Source organism: Bubalus bubalis, chromosome 3, assembly GCF_019923935.1.
Source record: "Bubalus bubalis isolate 160015118507 breed Murrah chromosome 3, NDDB_SH_1, whole genome shotgun sequence".
Classification (NCBI taxonomy): Eukaryota; Metazoa; Chordata; class Mammalia; order Artiodactyla; family Bovidae; genus Bubalus; species Bubalus bubalis.
The window spans coordinates 7,020,290-7,045,519 of NC_059159.1; the positions used below are offsets into that span (position 1 = coordinate 7,020,290).

The 25,230-nt window shown below is 48.3% G+C and overlaps 3 protein-coding genes across 10 annotated transcripts in view; 1 reads left to right on the top strand and 2 right to left on the bottom strand.

Annotated features, from left to right (window-relative positions):
* The window catches only part of ARMC7 (armadillo repeat containing 7), a 25,303-nt gene extending 13,546 nt beyond the window's left edge, over window positions 1–11,757 (top strand). The window contains exon 3 of one of the 4 annotated variants that reach the window (XM_025279490.3): window positions 3,614–11,757. In XM_025279490.3, coding sequence (XP_025135275.1) covers window positions 3,614–3,687 — 74 coding nt within the window. In that variant the 3' untranslated portion in view covers window positions 3,688–11,757. Of the gene's footprint in view, window positions 1–3,135 lie in introns of all 4 variants that reach the window. The other 3 variants (XM_044938557.2, XM_006045234.4, XR_003107660.2) reach the window with 3 other exon arrangements.
* NT5C (5', 3'-nucleotidase, cytosolic) lies at window positions 4,722–6,430 on the bottom strand. 4 transcript variants are annotated; one of them, XM_006045236.3, is made up of 5 exons: window positions 6,239–6,430; window positions 5,764–5,864; window positions 5,623–5,683; window positions 5,166–5,280; window positions 4,722–5,054 (listed from the first exon to the last, which is right to left on the bottom strand). In XM_006045236.3, the coding sequence occupies exons 1-5, from the start codon at window positions 6,428–6,430 to the stop codon at window positions 4,873–4,875; spliced, it is 651 nt and encodes a 216-aa protein (XP_006045298.1). In that variant the 3' UTR covers window positions 4,722–4,872. The 4 variants fall into 4 exon arrangements, with proteins under 4 accessions (XP_006045298.1, XP_044794490.1, XP_044794489.1 ...); XM_044938555.1 differs by having other exon boundaries at window positions 5,623–5,686; XM_044938554.1 differs by having other exon boundaries at window positions 6,146–6,430.
* JPT1 (Jupiter microtubule associated homolog 1) lies at window positions 9,770–23,338 on the bottom strand. Of its 2 annotated transcripts, XM_044938559.1 has the most exons (7): window positions 23,153–23,338; window positions 16,844–16,986; window positions 16,415–16,512; window positions 14,767–14,785; window positions 13,099–13,147; window positions 10,476–10,570; window positions 9,828–10,037 (listed from the first exon to the last, which is right to left on the bottom strand). In XM_044938559.1, the coding sequence occupies exons 1-6, from the start codon at window positions 23,206–23,208 to the stop codon at window positions 10,510–10,512; spliced, it is 426 nt and encodes a 141-aa protein (XP_044794494.1). In that variant the 5' UTR covers window positions 23,209–23,338; the 3' UTR covers window positions 9,828–10,037; window positions 10,476–10,509. The 2 variants fall into 2 exon arrangements, with proteins under 2 accessions (XP_006045300.1, XP_044794494.1); XM_006045238.3 differs by lacking the exons at window positions 10,476–10,570; window positions 13,099–13,147 and having other exon boundaries at window positions 9,770–10,037; window positions 23,153–23,337.
* Between the last annotated feature and the right edge of the window lie 1,892 nt (window positions 23,339–25,230).

Here is a 25,230-nt window from a genome sequence, read left to right on the forward strand (position 1 = left end):
TTTTATGACACATTTGGTGTTCTTTTTTCCTCCTTAACCTTATATAGCAAGCATTTTCCCACATTACACTTTTTTTTTTTTAATGTGATTTTTAGAACTGTATAATGTTTCATCATATGGATGTACCCTACTTTCTTTAACCAGTTTGCTGTCATTGGGCCTTCTTTAGGAAGCTTCCAGGCTTCATGTTGCTCTTTTTCTACAACCCTCCTTAGTTCTTCAGGGCCAGTGCGCAGAGGTGGGCTCGGAGGAAAATTCAGAGCAGCTGAGGCTTCTCTTCCACTCTTTGCGGGTCTTTTGGCTCCTTCTCGGGTGCTCCTGCTCAGCCTTCTTATCCCTGAAGCCCTTCTCTTTCCAGGCTTTGACTGCTCTTTTTCATCTTCCACGGTCGCTGCCAGCAAGGCTAAGGGGCTTAAAGAGCTGCCTGGGGTGGGACCTGGCAGCCGGTGAGCGCTGGCAGCCCTCGATCCATCCCTGGAGGCTTCCCAGGCCTGTAAGCGGGGAGCAGGTGGGGCTGGCTGTTGGGAGACCGCCTCCCGTGCCTATTCTCCTGCAGATGCCCTCTGATTATCCCGAGTGGCAGAGCCCTGCCCAGGCACACCTGGGCGCGATGATGACTCACCAGCCCAAGAGTGACTCGGCTTTTCACCATATCACCTTTGAGGGCAAAGATAAGTCCCGTCCCCCATGCCAGAGCTGAGTCCGCAGTGTGGGTAGGAGGCTGCAGCTCCACTCGGAGCTCAGAAGAGATGGTGCCAGTGTGTTCGAGAAGCCGGGGTCCTGCCGGGGCGTTTCCACTTGTCCCCGCGCCTGGCTGAGCCTGGTCTCCACCCATGGTAGGATTAGTTGTTCTCGTGGCTTCTACAGGGACACCCTTTATCCTGGGAGTGGCAGCGGGCTCCCCACTTTCTGAGACTTTGAGCAAGTTACTCAGTGGCCTCAGCTTCTTTCTTGCAAGTGGGGGTGGTGGTGACTCTTGCTCTGTGGGGCTCAGTCATGTGCCCTTCATGTTTGTGCCCAGCAAGAAGGCACAGTTGCAGCCCCTGAGATACAGAGGTGAATGATGCCGTGTGGTGCCCAGTGATGGGGACAGACCGCAAGTAAGGAGGGTGGTGGGAAGGTAGGCCCCAAGCTGTGCTGAGGGCTCCACTGGAGTGACCTGAGAGGTGGGCAGGGACCCTGCATCAGCGCCTCCCCTTCTGGGGCTGCCCCTCAGAGGTCCCCTGTCGGTGAGACCCCAGAACCGCAGATGTCCCAGGTGGCAGGGTGTCGGGGAGCCATCCTGTCCAGCCTCCCAACCATCTGCAGTGTGGCCGTTTCCTGCTGCTCACTGCTTTACAATCCTTCTAACAAATGTTTGTAGAGCACACCCTGGACCAGGCACCCCGGACATGATGGGAATAAGACACCCTGGGTCTTGACCTCTGGGAGTGTATCCTTCTAGTGGGGCTCAGCAGTCAGCAAGCAAGAAAAAGCCATGGTGATCCCTCAAAAGTTCTAAGTATGGGAAGAAAATGAAACAAGGTGATGAGGGAAGTGCCTGGACGTGGCAGGGTGTGGCTTATGTGGTGGTCCAGGAAAACCTCACTGTCCAGGGAGCAGTGATGTGCTGGTTACCAGCAAGTGCGTGTCAGGACTTCCCTGGTGGTCCCGTGGTTAGAGCTTCCACTGCATGGGGGGCACGGTTCAATCTCAGCTTAGGCATTTAAGATCCTGCATGCCACATGGCATGGCCAATAAAAGAAAAAAGAATAGAAAAAAAAAAACAAAGAGGGTGGCAACATGTGAAGATCCTAGAAGGGAGTGTGAACTTTATTCCAGGTGCAGTGGGAAGTCCCTAGAGGTTGAGTGGATGGAACCTTTATAAGCTTCCCTTCAGCGGGACCCAGACTGACCCAGGTACTGCTCAGGAGCAGGTGGCTGAGCCAGGAGGAGGAGGAGGAGGAGGTCTTCGCCAGCCCTGCCCCCCACCTTGCTGCGCCTGTCCCCTCTTGCTGGGAAAGACGTCCGGGATGGGTTTGAGGCTGCGAGAAGCCATAGTCTCTGCCAGTTTCTAGAGACGCAGGGGAAGTGGGTGGGCTGTCAGTCACTCCTCATTGGCTGCACGGAGCTGGGCGGCCGTGTTATGCAAATGAGCTAGAAGCTGGTCATCTGTTTGGAGTAGGAACCCAAGGGTGGGGGTGCCCTGACGGCAGGAAGCTCACCCAGGAGCCACAGGAAGTCAGCTTCCCACACCCAGGGCTCTGGGCTGGCGGGAGAGTACCAGGTCAGGCCACACTACGTGAGCGGTGGTGGGTTCTTCCATCCAGAACCACAGGTCTCTTCACTCTGTCTTTTTCTCTTATCCCCCAGAATCCTAGCAACAGTGATGGGTTGGGGGTGGGGGGGGGTGGTGGCGGTGGATGATATTTAACCTCTTAATTATGTTGTATCCATAAAATGGTAAAAGGGTGGACTGCGTGGGTGTTAAATGATTGTAGATTTATTGGCGTGGAGAGGTGTTCACAGGAAAACAGGATCACATTGTTATCAAGTATATGGAGTCACATTTAAATATTGTGGGATGAAAAGCAAATATTAAATGGGTGGTAGGATTGAGGTGGTTTATACTTTGCCTTCTTGACAGTTTTATTGCGGTATAACTGACATGATAAACTTTACGTAAGGGGGCAACTTGATACGTTTTGATGTATGTACACCTTGAAACAATCACCTTACATATGTGTGCGTATATGTATGTGTGTGCATATGTGTGTGTGTGTGTGTGCACGCGCGCATACATGTATTGTGGTCATGCCACACATCTTGTAGGATCTTAGTTTCCCGGCCAGGGATCAAACCAGGCCCTCAGCAGGGAATGTGTGGAGCCCTAACCCTGGACCACCAGGGAGTTCCCAGGAAAGCATTGAAGTGGCCAGACCGAGAGGGACAAGGTTCAGCGTCCACCTCCAGAAGGCTGGGCCTTGGCAGGCAGGCCTGTCTGGAACCTTGAAAGGGAGGGCTGGAGATTTGGTGGGCTTCGGGTCCCTTGTCCCCAGGCCAGCTTCTCGGGGGCCCGGCCCTTCCCTGGGACTTGGGGAGGAGAGGGCAGAGGAGGCCCATGGCTGAGGCCTGAGTCCGCTTGTTCTTCCCCAGGCGGCCTCTGCAACCTTTGCGCTGACAGGGCCAACAGGGAACACATCCTGCAGGCGGGGGGCGTCCCCCTCATCGTCAACTGCCTGTCCAGCCCCAGCGAGGAGACCGTACTGTCCGCCGTGACCGCGCTCATGGGCCTGGGCTCACCCGGCGCGCGCCCCCACCCCGAGCTGACGGCCCGGCCCGTGGTCCAGTGCATGCTGCGCTTCTCTCTGTCGGCCAGCGCCCGGCTCCGAAACCTGGCCCAGATCTTCCTGGAAGACTTCTGCTCCCCCAGCCAGGTGGCTGAGGCCCGCAGCTGGCGAGCGGATGCCGCCCTGGGGATCCCCCTGCCGAGGACGGAGGGCCCCCAGCAGTCCTGACCCAATGCCCGCTGGACGAAACTGAAACCCTGGTTGGGGCTCAGGGAGAGGCGGCGCCCTGTCCTCTAACGGCGCGCGCTCGGCCCATTTCAAGGTGCGTTTTCTCGGCACGGCAGGTATTTGCACTGTGATGAAAGGCCCCAGACGAGTGAGGAAGCCAGGCCTTGAGACGCGTGGACGGGGAAGTTGAAGATGCTGCCAAAGAGGCCCTCGTGCTGGCCCACCCCCCACCCCAGCCGGGTCTTACCCTCCAGGAGGAAGCAGCGCGGTCCCTGGACTCGGAGGCTTCGCAGAAGATGTTTATCCTGAGGAACAGCTGGGCCTGGAGCTTAGGAGAATTGTCTGAGCTTGAGGAAGGAAGCATTCTCCCCTAACAGAGAGGTGTCTGGAGTCATTTTGAAACGCAGAAATGAGAAGCCTTGTTGTTCAAAGTATATTGCGGCTCCAGGAAGCTGAGGGCGGTGTTGTGCCCCTGTCTGTGGAGGCTGGGTACCTGCCCCACAAGGTCTCCAAGCCGGGCCTTTGGCCTGGCGGATGCTAGCCCTGAGAACTCTCTGGCTTAACTGTTGATCTGCACAGACCTGTCAGCCAGACACCACGGTAGGGCGCCTCAAAGACCAGAGCGTGCCCCGTGCTGTTGAGAGTCCAGCCCAGTGACTGTTACCGTGGCTGTGAGGGTGATGACACGTCAGAGGACAGGCACGGACTCTTCGAGCGGTGTCTCCTCCCCTCCCCACCCCACGGTCCCTGCTTGGAAGCCCTGGCCCGCCTTCTCTGCCATCAGGGTTAGTGAGGGGGGATGCTGTGCCTGGAAGCACGTCTGGGGCTCAGTCGGGCCTAGGGGATGCAAGAGGGCTGCTGAAGGGAGAGGGGACCAGCTGCTGGCATACAGTGCAGGGCTTAGAGTCCAGTGGACACCGTTCAGCATGGGGGAAGGGGTGTGGGTCCCCGTGGAAAGCTGGGGTTCGGGAGCAGGGGAAGGTCCTGGCCCCCCTTAAGGTTGACCTCTTACATGACCAAGGAATGGCGGCTCCGAGAGGAACGGTGTCCAGGTGGACGTGGAGGTGGGCGGATTATGGGACTAATGGACTAAGGAGCCCAGAGGGAGGGAGGTGAAGACCTCCTCATCGGCCTGTATCCTCCCCCACCCCCCACCCCTCCCCCCGCCCCTCCCCCCGCCGGAGAGTCCCGACTCTTCCCTTTCCCAAATAAAAGGCCTTAAGAGAGCAGCGAGCCAAAGCGTTTTATTTAAAAGATGTGTGTTCTCCCAGCGCGTTTCTGGCCGGCGCGGTGCTTAGGGGTCACCGCCTCAAGGCTGCACGGGGACTCGGTTCTGCCCGGCTTTCCTGCCCGTCTGCCTCGCCCTACTCCGGCCTCATTGTTGGGGAAGCCCCAGGCCGTCGGGGTCCGGAGGCAGGGCTCGCCGCTTGCTGTCTATAATCTCCCTCCAGTTGTCGCTCCAGGAGCGCAGCCGTCTCCGAGGCGGGGGCAGGGCCAGGTGCTGGTTGTGGCAGCAGGTGAACAGGATGTGCTCCCAGCTGGGGCTCTCCTCGTGGCCTGGGCAGGGAGGCAGAGAACCCGAGGTCCCTAATCTGGTTATCTGTACTCCCTCCCCCTAATCCCAGCAGGCCAGATGTCTGGAGACTGCTAAGGAAAAAGGCTCCCCACCTTGAATGACCTCCTTGTCATCAATGAGTAGGTCCCCCGAGATCATTGTCTTGTCCCTCGTCAAGATAATGCGCTCCACAAACTGGGGTCCCAGGTGCTTCTCCACCCAGCGGTACTGTGAGGTGGGCACAGGGTCAGTAGGGCAAGATGGGCCCCTGAACTCAGGGCCAGTAGGTGTGAGGGAGGGTCTACAGCTTGTGAGATACCCCCTCCACTGCCCCCCCCCCCCCAATTTTCTGTGTTTCTGCTGGTGTGTTGGGTTTTTTTTTTTTTTTTGGCTAGGTCATGCAGCATGCGGGATCTCAGTTGCCCGACCAGGGATTGAACCCGTGCCTCCTTGCATTGGCAGCACAGAGTCTTAATCTCTGAACTGCTAGGGAAGTCCCCTGATGGTTTCTTTTAAAAAATCATAATTTAGGAAGCTAAGGTTGCCCGTGGAGCGCTGGGGCAGCCGCACCTTCTCCTGCACACAGTGGTCGTACTTCATCAGAGGGCTTGTGCAGATGAAGACCTGGGTGCTGCTGGGAGGGGGCACGATTAGACGGGGTGGTGCCCGCCCCTGCCCCCCAGCCCCCACTCCCTCGCCGCCCTTCCTCACTCCTGCATGTCATTCATCTCCCGCATGGCTTCCAAGGCTCCAGGGATGGGCTCCAAGTCTAGGAAAAAGCCTGGGGCTTCATACACACTGGCTACTTTGTCCTGAAAGATACAGCGTTCCCGTCCTGGCTCTGCTCCAGACCTCAACCCCTCCCCCCTACACACACACCTCCCCCGCGCACACACAGCAAGGGCTCACAGGTGAGGTTCCTGGGGAGCTTTGGTCCCCAAATCAGAGTCCCGGGTGGAGGATTTTGTTTAGCAGTAAGGAAACAACCCCAACCCCCAGACTGTCTAGTCCCAAGTGAAGTGTGGATTCTGAAGTGAGCTTTGTTCATTTTAAACAGGAAGGTGTCTGGACACGGAGCAGAGACAGTACTGACCCAGGGGAGAGGTCCCCCGTCCCCGGATGTCCTGTGGGGTCCGGGCTCCCCGCTCCCCTCGCGCCGCACCCTTCCTGTCCACCCTCTCCCTACCGCCAGGTCCGGGCGCAGCGCCCGGTACTGCTCGTTCGCGAAGAAGCCGCGGCGCTCCTCCAGCGGCACGTGCGGCTCCCCGGGGAACCGTTGGAGGAAGCCCCGCAGCAGGCCGGCCTCGAAGTCCGCCAGCACGCCGTCCATGTCCACCAGCACCCGCACGGGCCGCGCGCGCCCCGCCGGCATCCTCATCGCCAGCGCCGCGAGGCAGGGGACCCGGGGGAAACGCGGAACCGGCCGCTTCCGGAGCCGCGGCGAGCGGGGCGGGGCCGGGCCTATTTGCTTAGGCGCCCGGGTGCCCCGCCCGCCTGCCGGAGCCCCGGGCCTTCCCCAGCGCCCGCGACCGGGCGTGGCGGTGCCAGAGCCGCGCCTCTGGTCTGAGGGTGCGACTGCGTGGACATCAGCCGCCCTCCCTCACCCCAAACGTTACTAGGCCAGACCTTCCGGGGGTCCCCTGGACTGTCCTGAATACTGGGGAGCGTCGTCTTAAACCTGTGGGCCGGCTCCGGCTTTCTCAGAACCCACACTTGCTCACCCCGCGGGGACAGGAGGAGAGCTTCCTCCCGCTGCGTCAAGGCAGCACCAACCCAAGGCCAGAAACTCGGGGACTCCCAGTAGCTGAAGTGAGTGAATCTGAAGACAACAGGCTCTTGGGACAGCTCCTCAGAGATGAATTCACAAACCAGAGTTGGCTTGAAACATGGGAGCATCTACTTCAAACCTGTTCTACCTGGAAGAGGTGACTTTCCACCAGGCTCAGGTAATCGGGACCATCCTTTCTGTGGAATTGATTTTTCTCTAGAATCCTCCTGTTATATCCTCCTCTGCGAAAATGCTGGTCACTGCTAACTTCTGTTGACTCTCAATTTTTTGTAGATTTCATGTAATTTATTTCCTGAATTCATGTAAATATGCTGTGCTTAGTTACTCAGTCGAGTCCAACTCTGCGACCCTATCGACTGTAGCCCGCCAGGCTCTTCTGTCCATGGGGTTTTCTGGGCAAGAATACTGGAGTGAGTTGCCATGTCCTCCTCCAGGATATCTTCCCAACCCAGGATCAAACCCAAGTCTCCCGCATTGCAGGCGGATTCTTTACCATCTGAGTCACCAGGGAAGCTCACATGTAAATATATTTACTACAAACTAGATTCAGATTTGAGTGACTGACCCATCTTCCTGATGCTTCTGTTCCATTGGGTCTGAACACCCCAGTACTTCTAAATGGAACAGAAGCATCAGGAAGGGAAGCCTGGTGATCTAATTTTAAAACACTTAAGAAGTAGACTGCTGCTGCTGCTGCTGCCAAGTCGCAGTGGTCATGTCCGACTCTTAGCAACCCCAGGACTGCAGCCCACCAGGCTCCTCTGTCCATGGGATTTTCCAGGCAAGAGTACTGGAGTGGGGTGCCATTGCCTTCTCCGAGGAAGGAGACTAGGTATTAGCAATAAATACCAAGCCACTTAAGTCACATAACTGTGTAAAAACCAAGACTGTCATCAAAATGCTGACTCTTCTGCCATCATCATTTTAAGTTCAACTTCACTTTCTAAACCATAAGCTTTCTAAGGGGAAAAATTCAACACCCTTAGCAAACATGTTTATGAAGAATTTAAAAAACCTGTATTAGTACCAAAATGACTGGCAGAGCTCCTTCACAACACTTTTGGACTAGGCACTCACCTTCATAGCAGAGAACTAAAGCCAAGTTACAGTTCTGACACAAATCAGGGAGCTGTCTTTCCCAGGTCTGTCTAGTTACTGAGAGAGAAGGGTGCAGGTTTCCTGCCTCTTTAGTTCCAACAGAAACCTTATCTCAGGTTATTTGTAGGATTAATCTGTTTTAGTGAAACTGGAAAAATTGTATAGCACAGCTGCCCATTTTGCAAAATAATAAGGAAGAAAAACAACACCCCCAAAACCTATGATTACCCTTTTTCTTCCCAAAGAGATGCTTATTAAGTCAAATGAGCTGGTGGTTACACACCAAGCTTAAGCCATTTCAACCATGGTGGGGGGTGGCTAAAGGTGACCTGTTTCAAAAATTTTTTTTTTTTTAACTTTTTGGGCACGCCCCTAGGATCTTAGTTCCCCAACCAGTGCCCCCTTAAAAGCATGGAGTCTTAGCCACTGGGCCACCAAGGAAGTACCCAAAACTCTTAAAGTTAGGAATCGAGCTTCCAAATGACAAGCCCAAGGAACGCTGCCGATGAGCGGCACAGGTACACCGAGAAAGCCATCGGACAGTGCCCGGTTTGGACGTTTAATACCTCGATCTGGAACCTTCTCCCTAGAACCCAGTGTGCCTTCTCCAATCTCCTGTATCACTTGACAGGACTCAGATGACCTTGTCCCCTTCTGGCTACATGACCCTTTTCTTTGGAGCCCTCTTCTTTGATCACCCACCATGAAGAGGCATCCGGTAGGCATGAGAGAACTTAAAATGTTAATGTTATCACCCAGCAAAGGAGGATAAGTGGTAGAGGAGTCCAAAGTGTACTGGCTAATAATTGTTCTGGAAGCCAGGTATCTGTATTATTCCTGTCTTTTACTACCAGATGTTACTTAATGTTCATTTTGGCATTCTGAACTCACACTGACTTTAAACCTGTTTCTTTAGAGAAGCCCACTTCTCTCTAGGCCTTCCTTACCTCTGTTTTAATTCGAAGGGCTCATCAAATCATTGGCTAGCAGGATTGTTAGTAACAAAGAAAAAAGCAACTAAGCAGGTAGAATTGCGGAAACAATCTCAAAAAGACGACACAGGACACAGTGTTTCAAAATTTGTACATCGTTTACTTTAAGCAACAGTCCAGGATTGTGAAGTACAACACACATTTTAAGGATGAGACTTTCGTTTCATGGTCAAGCACCAGCATCATGCACACAGCTTCAAGTTATCTAAGAAGAGCACTGCCCCCAGCGGGTCCCTGCCCCATGAAGACCCCGCCCCTGCTTCACCACCTGGAATTCATCAGTCTGAGTGAACATCAAGCCTTCCTCTGCGTGGGAGCAGCAGGCTTTGCTCAGCCCGTCATGTTAAGTATCTGGCTTAAATATATCTTAAGGTTCAGAAATAAAAGGCAATTTTTTGTTTTACTTTTTTTTGCTTTGCAGGCGGCAAGGCATAGGGCGCAGGCCTTTTATCGCTCCGTATGGCACAGGAAGATGCTTTTTAGCAAAGGGCACTGACAGGGCAACACCAGGTAGGTTTCGGCATCAAGACAACTTTGCTTGGGGGCCTGAAGGGACAGCGCCTGTGGACTGTTCACTGGTCTGTCCCATCCAGGCTTGGTAAACCCAAGTAAAGCTGACCAAAAAAGGGTTTTAAAAACCTCAGTACAAAAGATCCTCTAACACATTTGAAACCAAATGGTTTGTTCTTAAAAACACGGTACTAAGTGTCACAAAGCTTTCCCTCCAATCTACTACTAGAAAACACTCATGCCAAGGCCTACAGACCCAGAGGAATCAGGACAGACAGAGAACCTGTTCTTCCAAAAAATAAAAATAAAATAAAAAGACAGCAGTACATAAAGTGCTTCTTTTTTAATGAAACAAATCCAAAAGATGTACAGTCAGGCTCAAGTTGTGCAGTTCACAAGCATGGAAAAAACAAAGGAACAGAACGACAGAGTTCGGGGCAGACGGAGCTAACCCAGGACGAGGCTGGACTTGCCACCAGGGGGGTTTCTCCGGGATGGCACAGGTGCCGGCGCCACTGGGCTGGGCACAGGGGCGGCGGGCACAGGCTTCTCCTCGCTCTGCCCCAGGCTGGCCTGCAAGTCTGTGTCCACGTTTTCTAGGAAAACAGAATGAAATTAAGACTAATAACTATTCCCCGTGAAGATGAGTCTAAGCTTTTTGGAGGGGCTTTGGAGGATGGTTCAAACCATGCCTAGAGCTATAAAGAAAAAAACAATTGGCACGTGGCCGCTATCCAGAACCAGCCACTGTTAGTGTTCTGCCACGTGTCCCCCTAAATTACATAAATACATGGCAACATAAATGTTTTAAGTGTGAACATTACAGATGAGCTCCAGGTCCACCACTCCACTTCTGGGTGGGTCTCCTCTCCCTATTTCCAGAGGCCCTACTACTAGTGTGCATTCCTCTAGTCCATTTATTTTACGTAAGCTTTGTGTATTTTATTTCCAGCATATCACAGACGATCTTGTTTTTATTGTATTTAACATAACTGATATCAACTTGTACCTTTTGGAAATTTACCCCCACTTACACACATGGTCAGGCGCTTCCCTGGTGGCTCAGTGCTAAAGAATCCGCCTGCAATGCAGGAGACTCAGGTTCAGTCCCTGGGGCGAGAAGATTCCCCTGGAGGAGGAAATGGCAACCACTTCACTCCAGTAATCTTGTCAGAGAAATCCCATGGACAGAGGAGCCTGGGAGGGCTACAGTCTATGGGGTCACAAGAGTCAGACCCGACTGAGCAACTAAACCACATACACATGGTCACACTTCATCTTGCTCAATTCACTGCTTTCTAGTATAAATACAGTATATATGATTAATCCTCTGCTGACAGCCAAAAAGTGAAACCAGTCTGACCATTCTGAAACCGCAACGCGTGTACTCTGGAACACGGGCCCAGGGGACACACGTGGTCGTCTTCAGTGTGAACAGAGGCTGGGCGCCTCCTTCCAGGTCCACTCCTTCCCAGGTCCACTCTACCGCCCACGCCAGAGCATCCTCTCCTCACATCTGCCCACTTCCCCCACTTGATAACCACCTCACCTTTATATCTGCTAAGTGATGGGTGAAAAAATATTATTTAATTCTGTCATATATTAACATATCCATGATTAACGAGGCTGACTTTTTAAAAACCATATAATAACCAGCTGTACAGACATTTATTAAAGACTCCACCCAACCCACTGATGGTTCATTATCTTAATCCAGTTACTCCCATCATATCAACCCTGCCCTTTCCTCATTAAAGTCTTAAGAACCAGTGTTATTATCATCCAACACATCCAGTCCTAGAAACTGCTTGACTGATTCCCAGACTGACTTGTGAAATCCTCAACCAGCATATAGGAATCCTTAACCAGGTTGTTGCCACGGATTCAGATTCAAGAGTGATTGCAAAAGAAAAAAAATGCGTTATTTTCTGCAAAAGGTAATTTTTATGAAGAGTTTAATAGTTTAAGGCATGTCAGACTTATTTTTAATTAAAAAAAAAAAAAGCCAGCTCTCTTCATTTCAGTGTTAAATCTTAAATTCTGTTGCATATTCTAACACCTACCTTGCAATAATCACACAGAGGCACCTTTAGTATAAAAATGTAAGATATTTATAAGAATTGGAAGAAAAACTACCTTAAGGTTTAAAGACATTTATTTCCTCCTAGATTAGAAGTTCCAAAACCCTGGAGCAGCGAAGCAGAAATACTGGTTATGACATATGCTATGTAAGAATTTTGTAAGCACTCATATTAGACACCAACGCAAAGTACTAACTCCAAAAAAATTACTCATTAAAAAAAAAGTTCCTCATCAGACTGAACATTAAAGACCCACTTGTACTAAGTTTTCACTCAGCCGACTGAAACAGAGAAGTTCAAGGAGGAAGTCTCAGGTCAGAAACATAACATCTCAGAAGTATGCTACTGCTGCTTTAAACATTTCATTTCATGTATTTTTGGACTGTTTAATAGAACTGACTTCTAAGGCGTATAATGTTCTATACTATTCAACTACAGGTAAAAATGTAGTATGCGCTTTCCAGGATGATCGCACTCAGTTATGAACCAAAGCTTGGCGAGAAAGGGTTAGCCCTTAGCTTCCTGTTGCACAAGAGACAGGACGAAATGCATCACCACACAGTGCCCAAGTCCTCAGACAGGCGCCCTTAAATAACCCAGGGAAGTATGTCCAATCTACTGCAAATACAAACAAAACCCAAGAGCCCATGTTTTAAAGCCATCCAAGATAGACTAATACAGACCACGAACTCTGCCTGAACCAGCATATCAATCCAAGCTGTTTCATTTCTGCTGCAAGGACACAGCCTCCCCACTGGACAGGATCCATCTGAATTCTCCACCATCCGGGCCACCCAGCTGAGGAACCCTTCAGACGGACACCAATGTTACCCTGCAGGGTAGTTGATTTCCATAAAATGATTTTTAGATAAACAAGCTCATTCCTACCAATCTCACGGTTGCCTTTATCATTATGAACGGAGCCGCTCTGTCTTTCACAACTGGGGAACAAGAAGCCAAAAGAGAAAAGGGAGGGAAAAAAGCACCCATGGAGACTACATAACCGCAGGCCTTACCCTATATGCTCATTTGTCCAGTCAGAAATACTCTGGCCAGAGAAGATGGAGGCTGGCTTGTTACTTCCTTGAGTCTGTGATAAGTATAGGAATTGAGAGTAAAGGCTTTAGAAACTTCTATGGGACTTGACAGAGATCTTTTGTCTACTGAATCCAGTAATTTAAAAGATGTTTTTGTTTTTTTAAACAAAATTATGGCTTCTGCCATAATATATATCATATATACTCCTTACTTGTCTGTCTTCTCTGGCATACCAGTAAGGTAACTGATCAGACAGCAATGTCAGAAGAGAAAAAAACGACTCATCTAAGGATCACAAAACTAGAACTTCTAGAAAACACAACAGACTTGCCCGAAGGCAAGTAAGGACTTCTGCCCAAGCTTCCTGGACCTTCTCCCTCTTTCTTCAAGATTTCCAAAGTCCTCAGTATAGACATTCTTGTGTTTAATTATCCAAAAGATGAAGGCAGTATATCCAAGCAAGATCTGATTTAACTGAGCAGAACTGATCGGCCTTGCAGTGAAGTTGCCGACAGAACTGGGGTTGATTTTTACTCACCAGACATGGTCTGAATCGTCATGCCCCTTGTCATTTTCTGGCAGACGAGCTAAAAGTAGCAGCAGTCAGGAGAGAGAATAATCAGGTGCCAAACTGATGAAGGACTTGTCATACTGTTCAACTTGCTGTGCTACTCACCTGAAGGACCTGTAACACTGAGCTGGGGGTGGGGGAGAGAACTTTTTCTTTTTTTTTCAGTTACAGCTCAAGAGTTTTATTCGGCAAACAAAGAATAGTACACCCTCAAGGTGTGAAGGCAGGCCAACCCCAAAGGAGAGGCTGAGAGAATTCATTATTAGCAGGACAAATAACATGTATTTTCATAACTTGAGGCTCTCACATACTGCTCTGGGCTCCCCAAATTTGTAATTCTATTCATTGATCAAAATTAGTGAATAAAGATTAGCTGCTTCTTGGGCCTCCCTGGTGGCTCAGTGGTAAAGAGGAGACAAGGCTCTGATCCCTGGTCAGGGAAGATCCCACACAATGTGGAACAACTAAGCCCGCGCCACAACTATTGAGCCCAAACAAGAGAGCTCCAAATTGAGAGCTCACAACTACTCAGCTCCAAAACGAGAAGCTACCGCAATGAGCAGCCTGATCACCTCAACTAGACAACAGTCTCCCCCTGAAACCAGATAAAAACCTGTGCAGCAACCAAGACCCAACATAGCCAAAAATAAATAAAATTATATTTTAAAAAAGATAACTTATTATTCTTGCTAAATAAGGTCTGACATTGGAAGTATTTCTGAATACAAAAAGCAGCGGAATCAAAAAGTCTAGATTTTTTTTTTTCTTTGAACCTCCAGAACAATCTTTTAAAATGGAGCAAGCTAGACAGAAACAAAAACCAATACACCTTCAGTCCAATGAGAAGCAATCTGTCTGCGGAAGGAAAACCCAGGTAAAGTTCACAACGGTTCAGAAAGATTCTCCTCCCCTCACACCCAGCGAGAGACAACGAGACAACCGAACAGGAATTTCTGTTTTCCTGGAAGACTGACTCGCCAAATGTAATGGCAGAAAAAAGCCTTGCAGGAGCGGCTTCGTCCCGGGCTGGCTGCGTGTCGTCGGGTCCCCTTCAACCTGACGGCTGCAGGCCAAACACACGTAAACCTCACATCACAGGCACCAGCGATTCTCTGGCACTTGTTAAAGAAGTGCCAATAAATACTTCAAAGATTTTAAATGATTAAATGATTACAGCTCTTTTCCACTTATAATTTGATGATGTGGATGCTAACTGAAAATTTACACCTGCCCGCTAAAGTCATCATTCACAAGATCACAGGGTTACCGGTGTCTTGCTGAGTAAGCACCTCAGTAGAAAATCAAACTGTAAATTTAATGCTGAGGTCTGAGCTTGCGATGCCAGAGACGGTTACTAAGAAGCTCTCACTGAGTGTAACAAATACCAACCTGATTGACATCCGTCTGTTCTGAAAGCTTTGGGAGGTTTCCAGCCTTGTTCTCGCTGCTGGCCGTGCTTGCTAGCTTCCGTTTTGCTTTCCTCTCCCCTTAGAGGATGGACGCTGGCCCCTGGGCCTCAGCCAGGTTCACTCTCCAGCCAGCCTCTTTCCCCAGGACATGACTTGAGTCAAAATTCCAGTCTATTCTAACATTTACAGAGCCAGAAACTGGCATACTTTTTTCAGACATACTCACCATGAACATCACCTTCTCCCTGGCAAAGAAAAAAGTTAAAAATTTACTTCAGATTTTAATTTGGCCACACACAAATAAAACAATCATAGTTCAGAGAAGCTACTGTCTGTCTGAAGACAGATGTCAAATTTTGTTTTGATGTAGTCAAGTTCAAGGTCAAGGTGCCCTTTACAATAAGCAGCCTTTATTCAACTTGGAACAATGCGACACAAAAACGCTACTGGACCAAAAAAAAACCAAAAATGCTACTGGATAAATTGCCCCAGTGCTAGTAACATGGTCAAAAAACCTTAACACTGACGTTCATGACCTAATATCAGTTGGCATTTCAGAGGAGCTTATATCAGAACGGGAAACTGGTAAACCTATCTTTCCACCCCCTTTCCTTTCTTCCTAATCTAGCTGTTGAAGGGCCTTCATCAATTCCAAAGCCCTTCTACCGGTCTCCCCTCATTCAGGCGGCTGCCGTCTCCATGTGCCCTGAGGTCCCCACTCGGGGACATCCCATCAGGCTTTCCAGACACGCACCTGGGGCCTAGGGGCCGTGCTCAGCTGCAGACTACCGATGGTAACACCGTGCTACAGCCTCCTGCTGCTGCTGCTGCTAAGTCACTTCAGACGTGTCTGACTCTGTGCGACCCCATAGACGGCAGCCCACCAGGCTTCCCCGTCCCTGGGATTCTCCAGGCAAGAACACTGGAGTGGGTTGCCATTTCCTTCTCCAATGCTTGAAAGTGAAAAGTGAAAGCTCAGTCATGTCCGACTCTAGCGACCCCATGGACTGCAGCCTGCCAGGCTCCTCCATCCATGGGATTTTCCAGGCAAGAGTACTGGAGTGGGGTGCCATTGCCTTCTCCGACAGACTCCTGCAGTTCAGCTCAAAACAACAGGCAACATGTGCCAACAACTGAAACATCCTTGAGCTCAGATATCCTACTATGTGTGAGATACACAGGAAGTGCGAGTGATGCGGTTTCAAAAATCACTACTGAAGGATAAACACTAACCCAACTGGTAGCAGAGACACATGAACAGACCAAGGTCACATGAACTCATTTTACTGATCTACTCTATCAACCTTCCATCAGCAGTACAGTCAGTCCCTTCCCTAATTACCTCTCTACATAATAAAACTCCAGTTGATAAAAACCTAGTGGGAGAAAAAGTTCAGGGATGATTGGATAAATAATTTAATAGAGGCTCTTTGTCCTGGGTATTAACTCCAGGAATTGAGATCATAAGCAAAGCCTTTAGAGAGTTAGGATAGACAGATGCCCTTTGATATGTTGCTGGAGTGATATTGATGATGATGGATGGGAAAGATTCATGGAAGTTACAGGAAAGTGATGACTAAGAACAATGCTTATGCCCCTGTCAGTGGCCTCCTTACCCCTGCCCCACCTCCCCACCCCTCCCCATTTATGCTGTTTTCTCTTTACTCTGTATTTCCATTTACTAATATTGTATTTTTTGATGTTATAATAAAAATTCAATAAAAATTTAGTGGTTAAGGCAAAAACAAAAAACAAACCCCAAAACTCCAATGGCAAGTCTTAGTACAGCAGAGGAAGGGTGGGGGGTGATGTGAGATTTCATCTCTAAAGGGCATAAACCTCACAGCCCGTGTCCCCTGTATTGCTGCACTGACCTTCAGATCTAAGAAGTCTCCCGAGTTCGCGTCAGAAGAATTCCTTCTCTGGGGTCCAGATGACTCAGAATCTTCCCTGCCCCCACTAGACTTGGCACCTGAATCAAAATATACTTTCATGAGGAATACCAGGGAAAGACCTAAAGCACGCCACTATTTAATGTGTTCGCGTCACATGACAACACGAGCCAACAGGGTCAGGGAGTGATGGCTAGTAAAATGCTGAGGGGCCACATAAGCCAGCCTGACGGCTCCCCTTGTTCTTGGCCACCACACCGACTCCCAGCATCTCCCCCGTCTCTCCTCCCACGACAAGCTTTAATTGTTGTTTCCCATGATTAAGCTAGATGTTACTCAGCAGCACAAAACCAGCTGCAGTGGTCCTGCTGGGTCCACCCCTTGACTGCTGATCACAGAGACTAGCAGTACCTGCCGACTTGGCCCAGGAAGGGGGATTTTCCTCAGGTGTCCCAAAGATGCTGGAGGCCATTTTGTTCCTCCTCACAGGCTGTTCTGTTGGTTCATCAAAACCTAATGAAAAATTGGATCCACCGCCAGGAGGCCGCAAAACCCTAGAAATGATGGTGAAATGTCAGTTTCAGATCAGATCAAGACGTTTCCTGGTACATGTTTTCAAACACCTTTCATTGCACTTCCCCCACCCATTCATTCCACACCCCCCCCCCCCCCCCCAAAAGAGAACTGTTAATGGGAAAATAGGAATTGATTCCAACATGGTATAAATTCAACGATGGACCTTAAGGTGGTGAGGCTGTGCACTGCACCAGGCAGCTGAAACAGTCCTAAAGCACCAGCAGCAGGCTGGTTGGCATCCCCTTTTAGGAAAAGGCCTGAGCCTAATGGATCCTGTCTGCTGGGCCCAGCTGGACACATTTGCAAAGAAGTTTAGAAGCACATCTTGTTATTTATTATAAAAAAAAGTTTCCATTTTTATTTCCAACAAAAATGTTTAAATGGAAGAAAATACATATAAAAATAAACTTGACCAATTTAGAAGCCCAAGGAAAGCTCGTAATCGTCTCTCCCATCTCAGCATCATTCATAAGCCCTGTTTATACACGCGCACCTCACTATTCTCACTAAGCATTGTGAGTGACCAGTCACAAGGAGAGTCAATCAAGAGTTAAGTGTTAACCGTGACATGCTCTACACCCATGAACCTCTAGACACCATCTATACAGCTCTTGTGTTTGACAGGGAAATATGGCACTTGCCCATTTCCAGATCTTCTGGACACAGGTTGACCAATTTGTCCCCTCCATGAAAACACTCATTTGTCCTGTCACTACTCAAAACATAGAAAATGGAGATGGTTTCATGGGAAGATGTCCTAACCATAGACTCAGTTCCTTTATGGTGATGGGAGTGGTCTATTTTTCTATTTCTTAAGTCATTTTGAGTAAGAAACATTTCTCTAGGAAGATGTCCGTTTCATTCAAGTTTCCAGATAAATCCAATTGTCATTTGTAAACTCAGCTCCTTATATTTGAAAGGATAGGAAAAATTTAACACTTTATTGTTTTTCTTTTTTTTTCTTTTTCTTTTTTTTTATTTTTTAACTTTACAATATTGTATTGGTTTTGCCATATATCAACATGACTCTGCCATAGGTATACACATGTTCCCCATCCTGAACCCTCAAATTTAACACTTTAGATAAAAATTCTCTTCTAAGTATCCCTCCAGAGGCATCCCCAAGTTGTGATTTTTGTTCCCATTCTAAATATTTTATCATTTCCATTATTTTCTTCTTTGACCCATAAATTATTTAAAAGTACATTTGTAAATTTGCAAACATAGGTCTTTCTAGTCTGATTTCCAGCTTTTCATTATAATACAGATGGAGTCTATGTGACATGTTCCTTAATAGGTGGTTCATTTTTTAAATCTTCTGTATCTGCTTGAAAGGAACATATACTTGCCAGTGTTCTATATGTCTACTAGATAAAGCCTATTAACTGAGTTGTTCAAATCTACTGATTTTCTTTTTGTCTGTGCCGCACGGCATGTGGGAGCCTAGTTCCCCACCAGAGATCAAACCTGCAGCGCCCCCAACACACTGGAAGCACAGAATCCCAACCACTAGACCACCAAGAAAGTCGATCAATCTACTTATTTTTACGTATGTTTTATAAATTACTGAGATTCTGTTACCAACTTCTCCAACAGTGGGGGGTTTTGTCAAGATAAGAGTCCTCGCACAAAGACCACCACTGGAGTATTCTATTTAGTTCAGTAGGGAGAACTGTGATGCATTAACTGGCCAGTCATTTTGATTAAAGGAACAAACCAAATATATATTCCTAACTCACTTCATTTACCACAAGAAATTCCAGCTAGGTCAAATACTTAAATTTAAAGCCTAAGACAAAAATATTGGAAGAAAACATGTACGAATCTGGTTCTAGTCATGAAGACTTTCCTTCTAAGCACAAGATGAAAGCCAGAAACCATGAAAAATGGACAGATTAAACTTGGCAGAAATACACATATTTGACAAAGGATGATAGAATCGCTTTTAAAATAATTAAAAGAATCACGAGAGAAATAAAAATGGACAAAAGGTACTAATAATTAAAAATATGGGTAGTCTCTAAACATTAAAAATTCAAAATCACAAGCAAATAAATGAAACCTAAAACAAAAGAGTATTTTTTTGCTTATTAAGTTGGTAAAGATGAAAAAAAAAAAGCCAACTTCCGGTGTGAATTGAAGTGTGAGAATATAAATCTGCACAAACTTTCTACAGACCATTTTGATAAAATGTATCAAGTGTTTAAATTTGCATCTTCTGTGAACCAGGGAGGGGGTTCTACTTCCATAAGTTTTCCTAAGTAGATAAGCAGACACATGTGCAAGTAAACGTGCAGATGCAGGCTTGGTTAGGCCTAAGCAGAACAGAAAACACTGCTCGGACTTCCCCTCTCAACTGTATCTACTTCTCACCATCTTCTCCAACCCAGTCAGGCCACATTCTTCCCTGTTGTGTGAACTGTTCTGCCTTATCTCCACCTCAGAATATTTACTCCCATATTTCCTCCTGCCCAGAGCACTTTCCATCCTTTGCTCGGTGACTGTTTCAGAATCCAGCCCATTTCTTAAACCTTCTCCTCTTCCCGGAAGCCCTACATGACCTTGAGGAATAAGCAGTAGGACACGGAGAGGAAAGAATGTTAGAGACCCTCTCTTTCTGGCTGCCAGTTCTTTCTGTAAAGGACCAAACAGTCATTATTTTTGGCTTGTGGGTCATTGGGTTTTTTGCAGCTATTCAGCTCCATAACAGCACAGAGGCAAGCCACAGGCAACACGAAGATGAATGAGGGCAGCTATGTCCCAATAAAGCTTTATTTGTGGACACAAATGTGATTTTCATGTCATTTTCATAAGTCATGAAAGATACTTCTTCTGGCCTTTTTCAGCCATTTATACTTGTAAAAATCAGGTGCCAGCTGGACTTGGCTATAGGGTGGTAGTACACTGGGCTCTGCTCTGTCTAGTTCAACAAATAGCCTCATTTTTTAAAAGAACAAAGTCAGGCCCAGAGAAGTTCTAAATGAACTGCCCAACTTTAGTTAAGTGACAGAGATGGGGCCAAACCCCAAATCCTCCCGCCCTGGCAGGCACATAAAAAGGGCTCAAAGTGAAGTAGGGGGAATCACTCAATACCATTTTCTCTTTAAACTACAAACCTATATAGTTGGTGTTCTGATTGCTTTTCGTGTCTTCTAGACTGAATATATTTCTTATATAGGTCCTGTAGCATCTTTCCCTAAATCTAATATTCATGTCTCTCCATAGTAAAATTCAGTACTACTCAATTTACACTAAATTAAAATGTCATTATTATTTTCCAGGGGTGGGGGTGGAGGAAATCCATTGTGTGCTTTTATAACATTTAAAAGCCCACTGTTTTAAGTCTCCCATATTAAATATTCACTCAGATTAAATTCATTAAATGAATTAAGAAATCATGTTCAGGCATACCTCTTATAATTTTGGGTCTGCTAAAAAATTGTTTAAATAATAATTAAAAGTATGTTACAAATTCTTAATAGTCATTCTCTATGTTAAAGTCAGAAGTGACTAGGTTTTTATCATTTGTATCTCAAATTAACAGACACTTGAAATATTATAATCAAAATTAGCTTGCTTCAGAGACTTCCCTGGCGGTTCAGCGGTTCTGGCTCCATGCATGCAGGGGCATGGGTTTGATCCCTGGCAGGGGAACTAAGATCCCCCCAAAAAATAAAATCAACTTGCTTCACTGTCATCCCCTTCATTCCCCAGAGATTAGACTGATTCTCCTTACTATCATAATTAAATTCTCATGAATTATTTCAGCCAGATGAAAATCTTCAAAACCCTAATAGGCCAGGAAATTTTTTTTTTTTTGACTTTAAAAAAAGAAGAAGGACACTACAATCCGATCACCAGCTTAGAAAAGAAAGTCAAAGCTCTGACCAGCCCAACTTTTTAAAGGTCTGTGTCCCTCTTGCAATAGTAGGTTCTACCTACTCCGATGACGTCAGTGTTGTGGAGCCCATTTGTAACAGCGAGACATCCCCAAACAAAGGATTTGGATCATAAGAGAAATTATTTCAATTTTATTTTCTAAGATCCTGCTATTCTTCCTGAACTATGATAATGAGATCAGAATTACATATCTGAGACTCAACAAAAATGTGTCCATGAACTGTGGGTAGCAGTTTTCAAAAAAGTACTCTTTTTCTTTCTTATCTCCTTAAATCCCAGAGTTCCAATATGAGCTTTGCAGATCATTCCCTACGAGACTAAATTTATAATGTGTTTATGGAACCAGGAAACTGTTACTGAAGAAAAGAAGTTTAAGACAATTAGGCGAGAAGGAAAGGTAGAAGTAAATAAAAGGACAATGCTACAGTCTTAAGATAACAATATTGGAGGAAAATTGATGACAAAAGGGGGTTAAAACATTTAGTTTGCAAAACCAAAAACCAAGAATGTCTCACATTTCAAGGTTACAAATGAAAAAACTAGTGTGAGGATTCATTTGACCTGGTTACTTAAATTCTCTATGAATTCAGCACTAAACTGCGCTCAACCCCAAAGGATAAAAACCTCTGATTTTTTTAATAGAATGCTTGAGTTTTCATATTCCAATCACTACAGTCTGGCCAGCAAAAGCTGACCTCAGGGCACAAAATGAAAAACCAAGGTTCAGTTTGTTCCAGTGTCCTCTGGGGAAAAAAAAAAAAATCTCACTGGAAGGATGACAAGAGAAGAGGGAGTGACCAGGGTTTGCGTAGGTCTATCTACTCAAGTTCCCCTTCCTCCGAGCAGCACACTGATTTAGTTTTTAAAATCTTTCCCATTCTTTTCTACATTTGAAAAGGCAACGAAAGAGTTGAAGAAGAATGTCATTTCCAACACTACCTCCTCAGCCTCACTGCTGAGGCCTGCTTTTTGTCCCCAAGGACTCCAACCCCTGTGAGACACTGCTCTTTCACGGCTGTCTTCTTAGCCCCACAAAATGGCTCCCTTTGTGCCGCTTGCCCAGGACCCCAAGGCTGTCCACACATGACGGCGGGTCGTGATCGGTGAGGAAGAGAGGCTCAGAAAAAGTGGAATCTAAACTGCCTCCACGCCTTGGGCAGGATCCCAGAGACGCCTGTGTCCCACCTTTAAGAACAGCCTGCGTGCAATTAGCCAAGACAATGTGGACATCTTCCACCGCATCCAAAGCCTTCCACCAAGTTAGGCAAGGGCTCGGATGAGAGGCCCTCCCAGTCCACACACCGTGCCCAGGGCCCCCTTGCCTGGCTGCAGTGGCATGAGTGGCCAGAAAGGCTCGGGCTGCGCAGGTGGAGATAGTACGGAAGAGACAATGGATGTCTCGGGCCCCGCCCAAGAACAGGAAACCTCCTCCATCCAGCCGGGAACCCGGGCCAGAGGTGAACTCATTTGGCAAACGTCAAAGGGGGAAGCGAAAGAGGTGGGATGCGAAGACCGAGGTCCGAAGGTTTGAGCGCAGAAAACCCACTTGGAACGACACGCTCCCCCTCCCATTCGGAGGTGGGCGCGGGAGGGGAAGGAGCAGGGGTCTTTCCTTTGTTAGCAGAGGGGAGGCACTTGGCGGAGGGTTTACGGTTGGGTCCCGAACGGGGGCGGGGATCGTGATGACCAGCCCCGCCCGAACACAAATGCCACCTGCCAGGCGGACCCGAGTGGGCAGGAGCCCGGCGGACCCGATCGCTGCGGCTGCAGGATCTGACCGCCACGCCGGGCGCGGGGCCACCCACCTGCTCCGGGGCTAGAGAGACGAGCGCGTGGCCGGGGGTGGGACAATGGGGCCAGATCAAGGTGCCCCGCGGGCTACCCGCACACCAGGGGCCCAAGACCACAGCCCTGGGGCCCAGCCGGCCGCGCCGCAGAAGGCAGAAAGCAAACCCTCTCAGCACGTCCCGACTAACGAAAACCCGCTGCACGACGAGCGCGAGCGGCCCCGGCCCTTCCCAGCCCCTTGCTTCAGGGGAGGAATGAATGGGAGAGGAGCAGGAATCGGGCGGGGCCGGCGCGTCAGGCTCGCCGGCCGCACAAAGGCGGAGCCGGTGGCCGAGCCCGGCCACTTGGCCGGGCGCGAGCGCAGCGCCCCGGGCACGTTACAGCCAACAACCGGCCGCCAGACCCGCCCGGCCCCCTGGGCAGCAGCCCTCCCGCCCCGGAAACCCCTCGCCTCACCGGGAGCTGTTCCTGCTGTTAGGGTCAACGCCCTTGAAGGTGGTGGTGGTGGTCATGGCGCCGAAAAGCGAGGTAGGCTGGCGCGGAGCGGAGAGCTTAAAGAGTCAGGTCGTAGGGGTGCAGAGCAGCTCTCCACCCCACAATCGGCGACCGCTGCAGGAGCCTCCGCCGCGGTTTGCCAGCCGGACAGCCGCTTTAATAGGGCTCGCAAACCCCCGCCCCCACCCCGGCGGCATTGGTCGATTCAAATGACCCTGTTCACTCCTATTGGCTCCCTTGAGTGCCAAGCATCCTGCGGCGTCACGACGGGCTGAGACGGGCCCTGCTCAGCCTAAACCCACCCCCTTCCAGATCAGGGAAGGTCTGGGGACATTTCCCCTCCCCCACCCCCAAATCTCGGAGATGATTGGACAAAAGACAAACCTGCCCCGCGCTCCGTACAAGTTGTGCTCGTTGTCACTTAAAGAAGTTACCTTGACAGAAGGAAAAGCTCACTCTGGGCTAGTTGGAAATCGCAAGTTGAGGACGGGTTTATCTTTACCATTCATTTTGTCTTACTACTCATGGCGGGTAGCTAGGGCATGCTCCTCAAGAGAGGAAAACGACTGCTACAAACCCACGTTTACTGAATACCTACTGTGTGTCCTGCCTGGAACCTGACAGTCCCAAAGCAGCAGCACTATGAGTCAGCAACAGAAAGCACACGGGGATGATCCCTTGTAAAACGACGGGAAATTCTTAACATTTTAATATAACTATTTAGCTGTAACGCGTGGTGCACGCACTAAACCAAAATTACAGTCGTTCCGATTTGAGGGCCGGTTCTTAAGGCGGGTCAATGCCGGGCTTCGGGGAATGGCCACATCCCTTGCTACTAAGGCCACGGGAGTAGTCCAGGCCTCTGCAGCTGTTTATAACCGTTAAGTCATGACTCTTCCACCTGTCTGGGTAAATCTATCCCCACAACAAATGCAGACACACTTGTAGGGCTCAGGAATGACTGTTTATAAGATCATAATAGCAAAGTCTTGGGCTATTATGAGGCGAGGCCTTCCCGGTCACGCTATTTCCTCAAGGCAGATCTCTTTATTTCCTATAAGAAGTGAACTACATTCCTCTTTGTGTGGCCTCCTCCTTCCTGGTCATCTGTATTGGTTAACCACTCTCCTGGGTTTTCATGAAAAGCCAGAGACAAGCCCTCCTCTTCCAGAAGGCCTGGGTCGTGTTTACGTGCTTACCACAAAAGCATGAAGCATACCACTTGTTTGGATTAAAATCTCTTTCCAAAGGCTGGACGTAAAGTTCCTAAACTGTAAAAACAACCCCCCCAAAAAACTCTTCAGGCCAACCTAGTGAACATGCACCCCCTCTTCAAAAGTCACAGATATTAATTAGGAGGTAATGGAATATGGTGGCTGTGAGCTCAGGGTCTCAAAGGAGAAATTCAGGTTTGAATCTCAAATCTTAACTTTTCTGAGCACTGTTTCATTTACAAAACACGGATAGACTAGTATCTAGACTCCACAGACTTGAGAAGACTGGATGAGGTAATGGATGTAAGGTACTTGTCCTGACATATCAACATGATAGCCATTTTTATTATCAGACTTACTTGGAAATTAACCACATTTTTCTTTAAACAATCTCCAAATGGTTTTCTTTTGTTAAGTTAAATGAGGGATTTAGACTTGACTCTTAGGGTCCATTTTCGCCTAAGTTTTTGAGTTTGCACTGGCTTGCCTTATTTCCTCTGGAAACAAGAAAGCCTATGTTCTGGTTCCACTTCCTCCCAATTTAAGACACTTGTAGGTCATTTATATCCTTGATCCCAGGTTTTTCATCTGTAAAATGGGTTAACAGCAGCTATTCTGTAAGATTTGGAATGAGATCATTAGGTACCCCATCCTGGCTGCGTAACAGAATAATCTATGAGCTTCTGGGGGATTTCTGGATACAAGATACAGCAGTGGATATCTGGAATAAGTTAAACAGACAATTCTCATATACATATAGCTTGGGCTGAGAACCTTCGCTTCAAAGGTAAGGAATCAGTTCCAAGAGAATCCTTTTTAATCTAG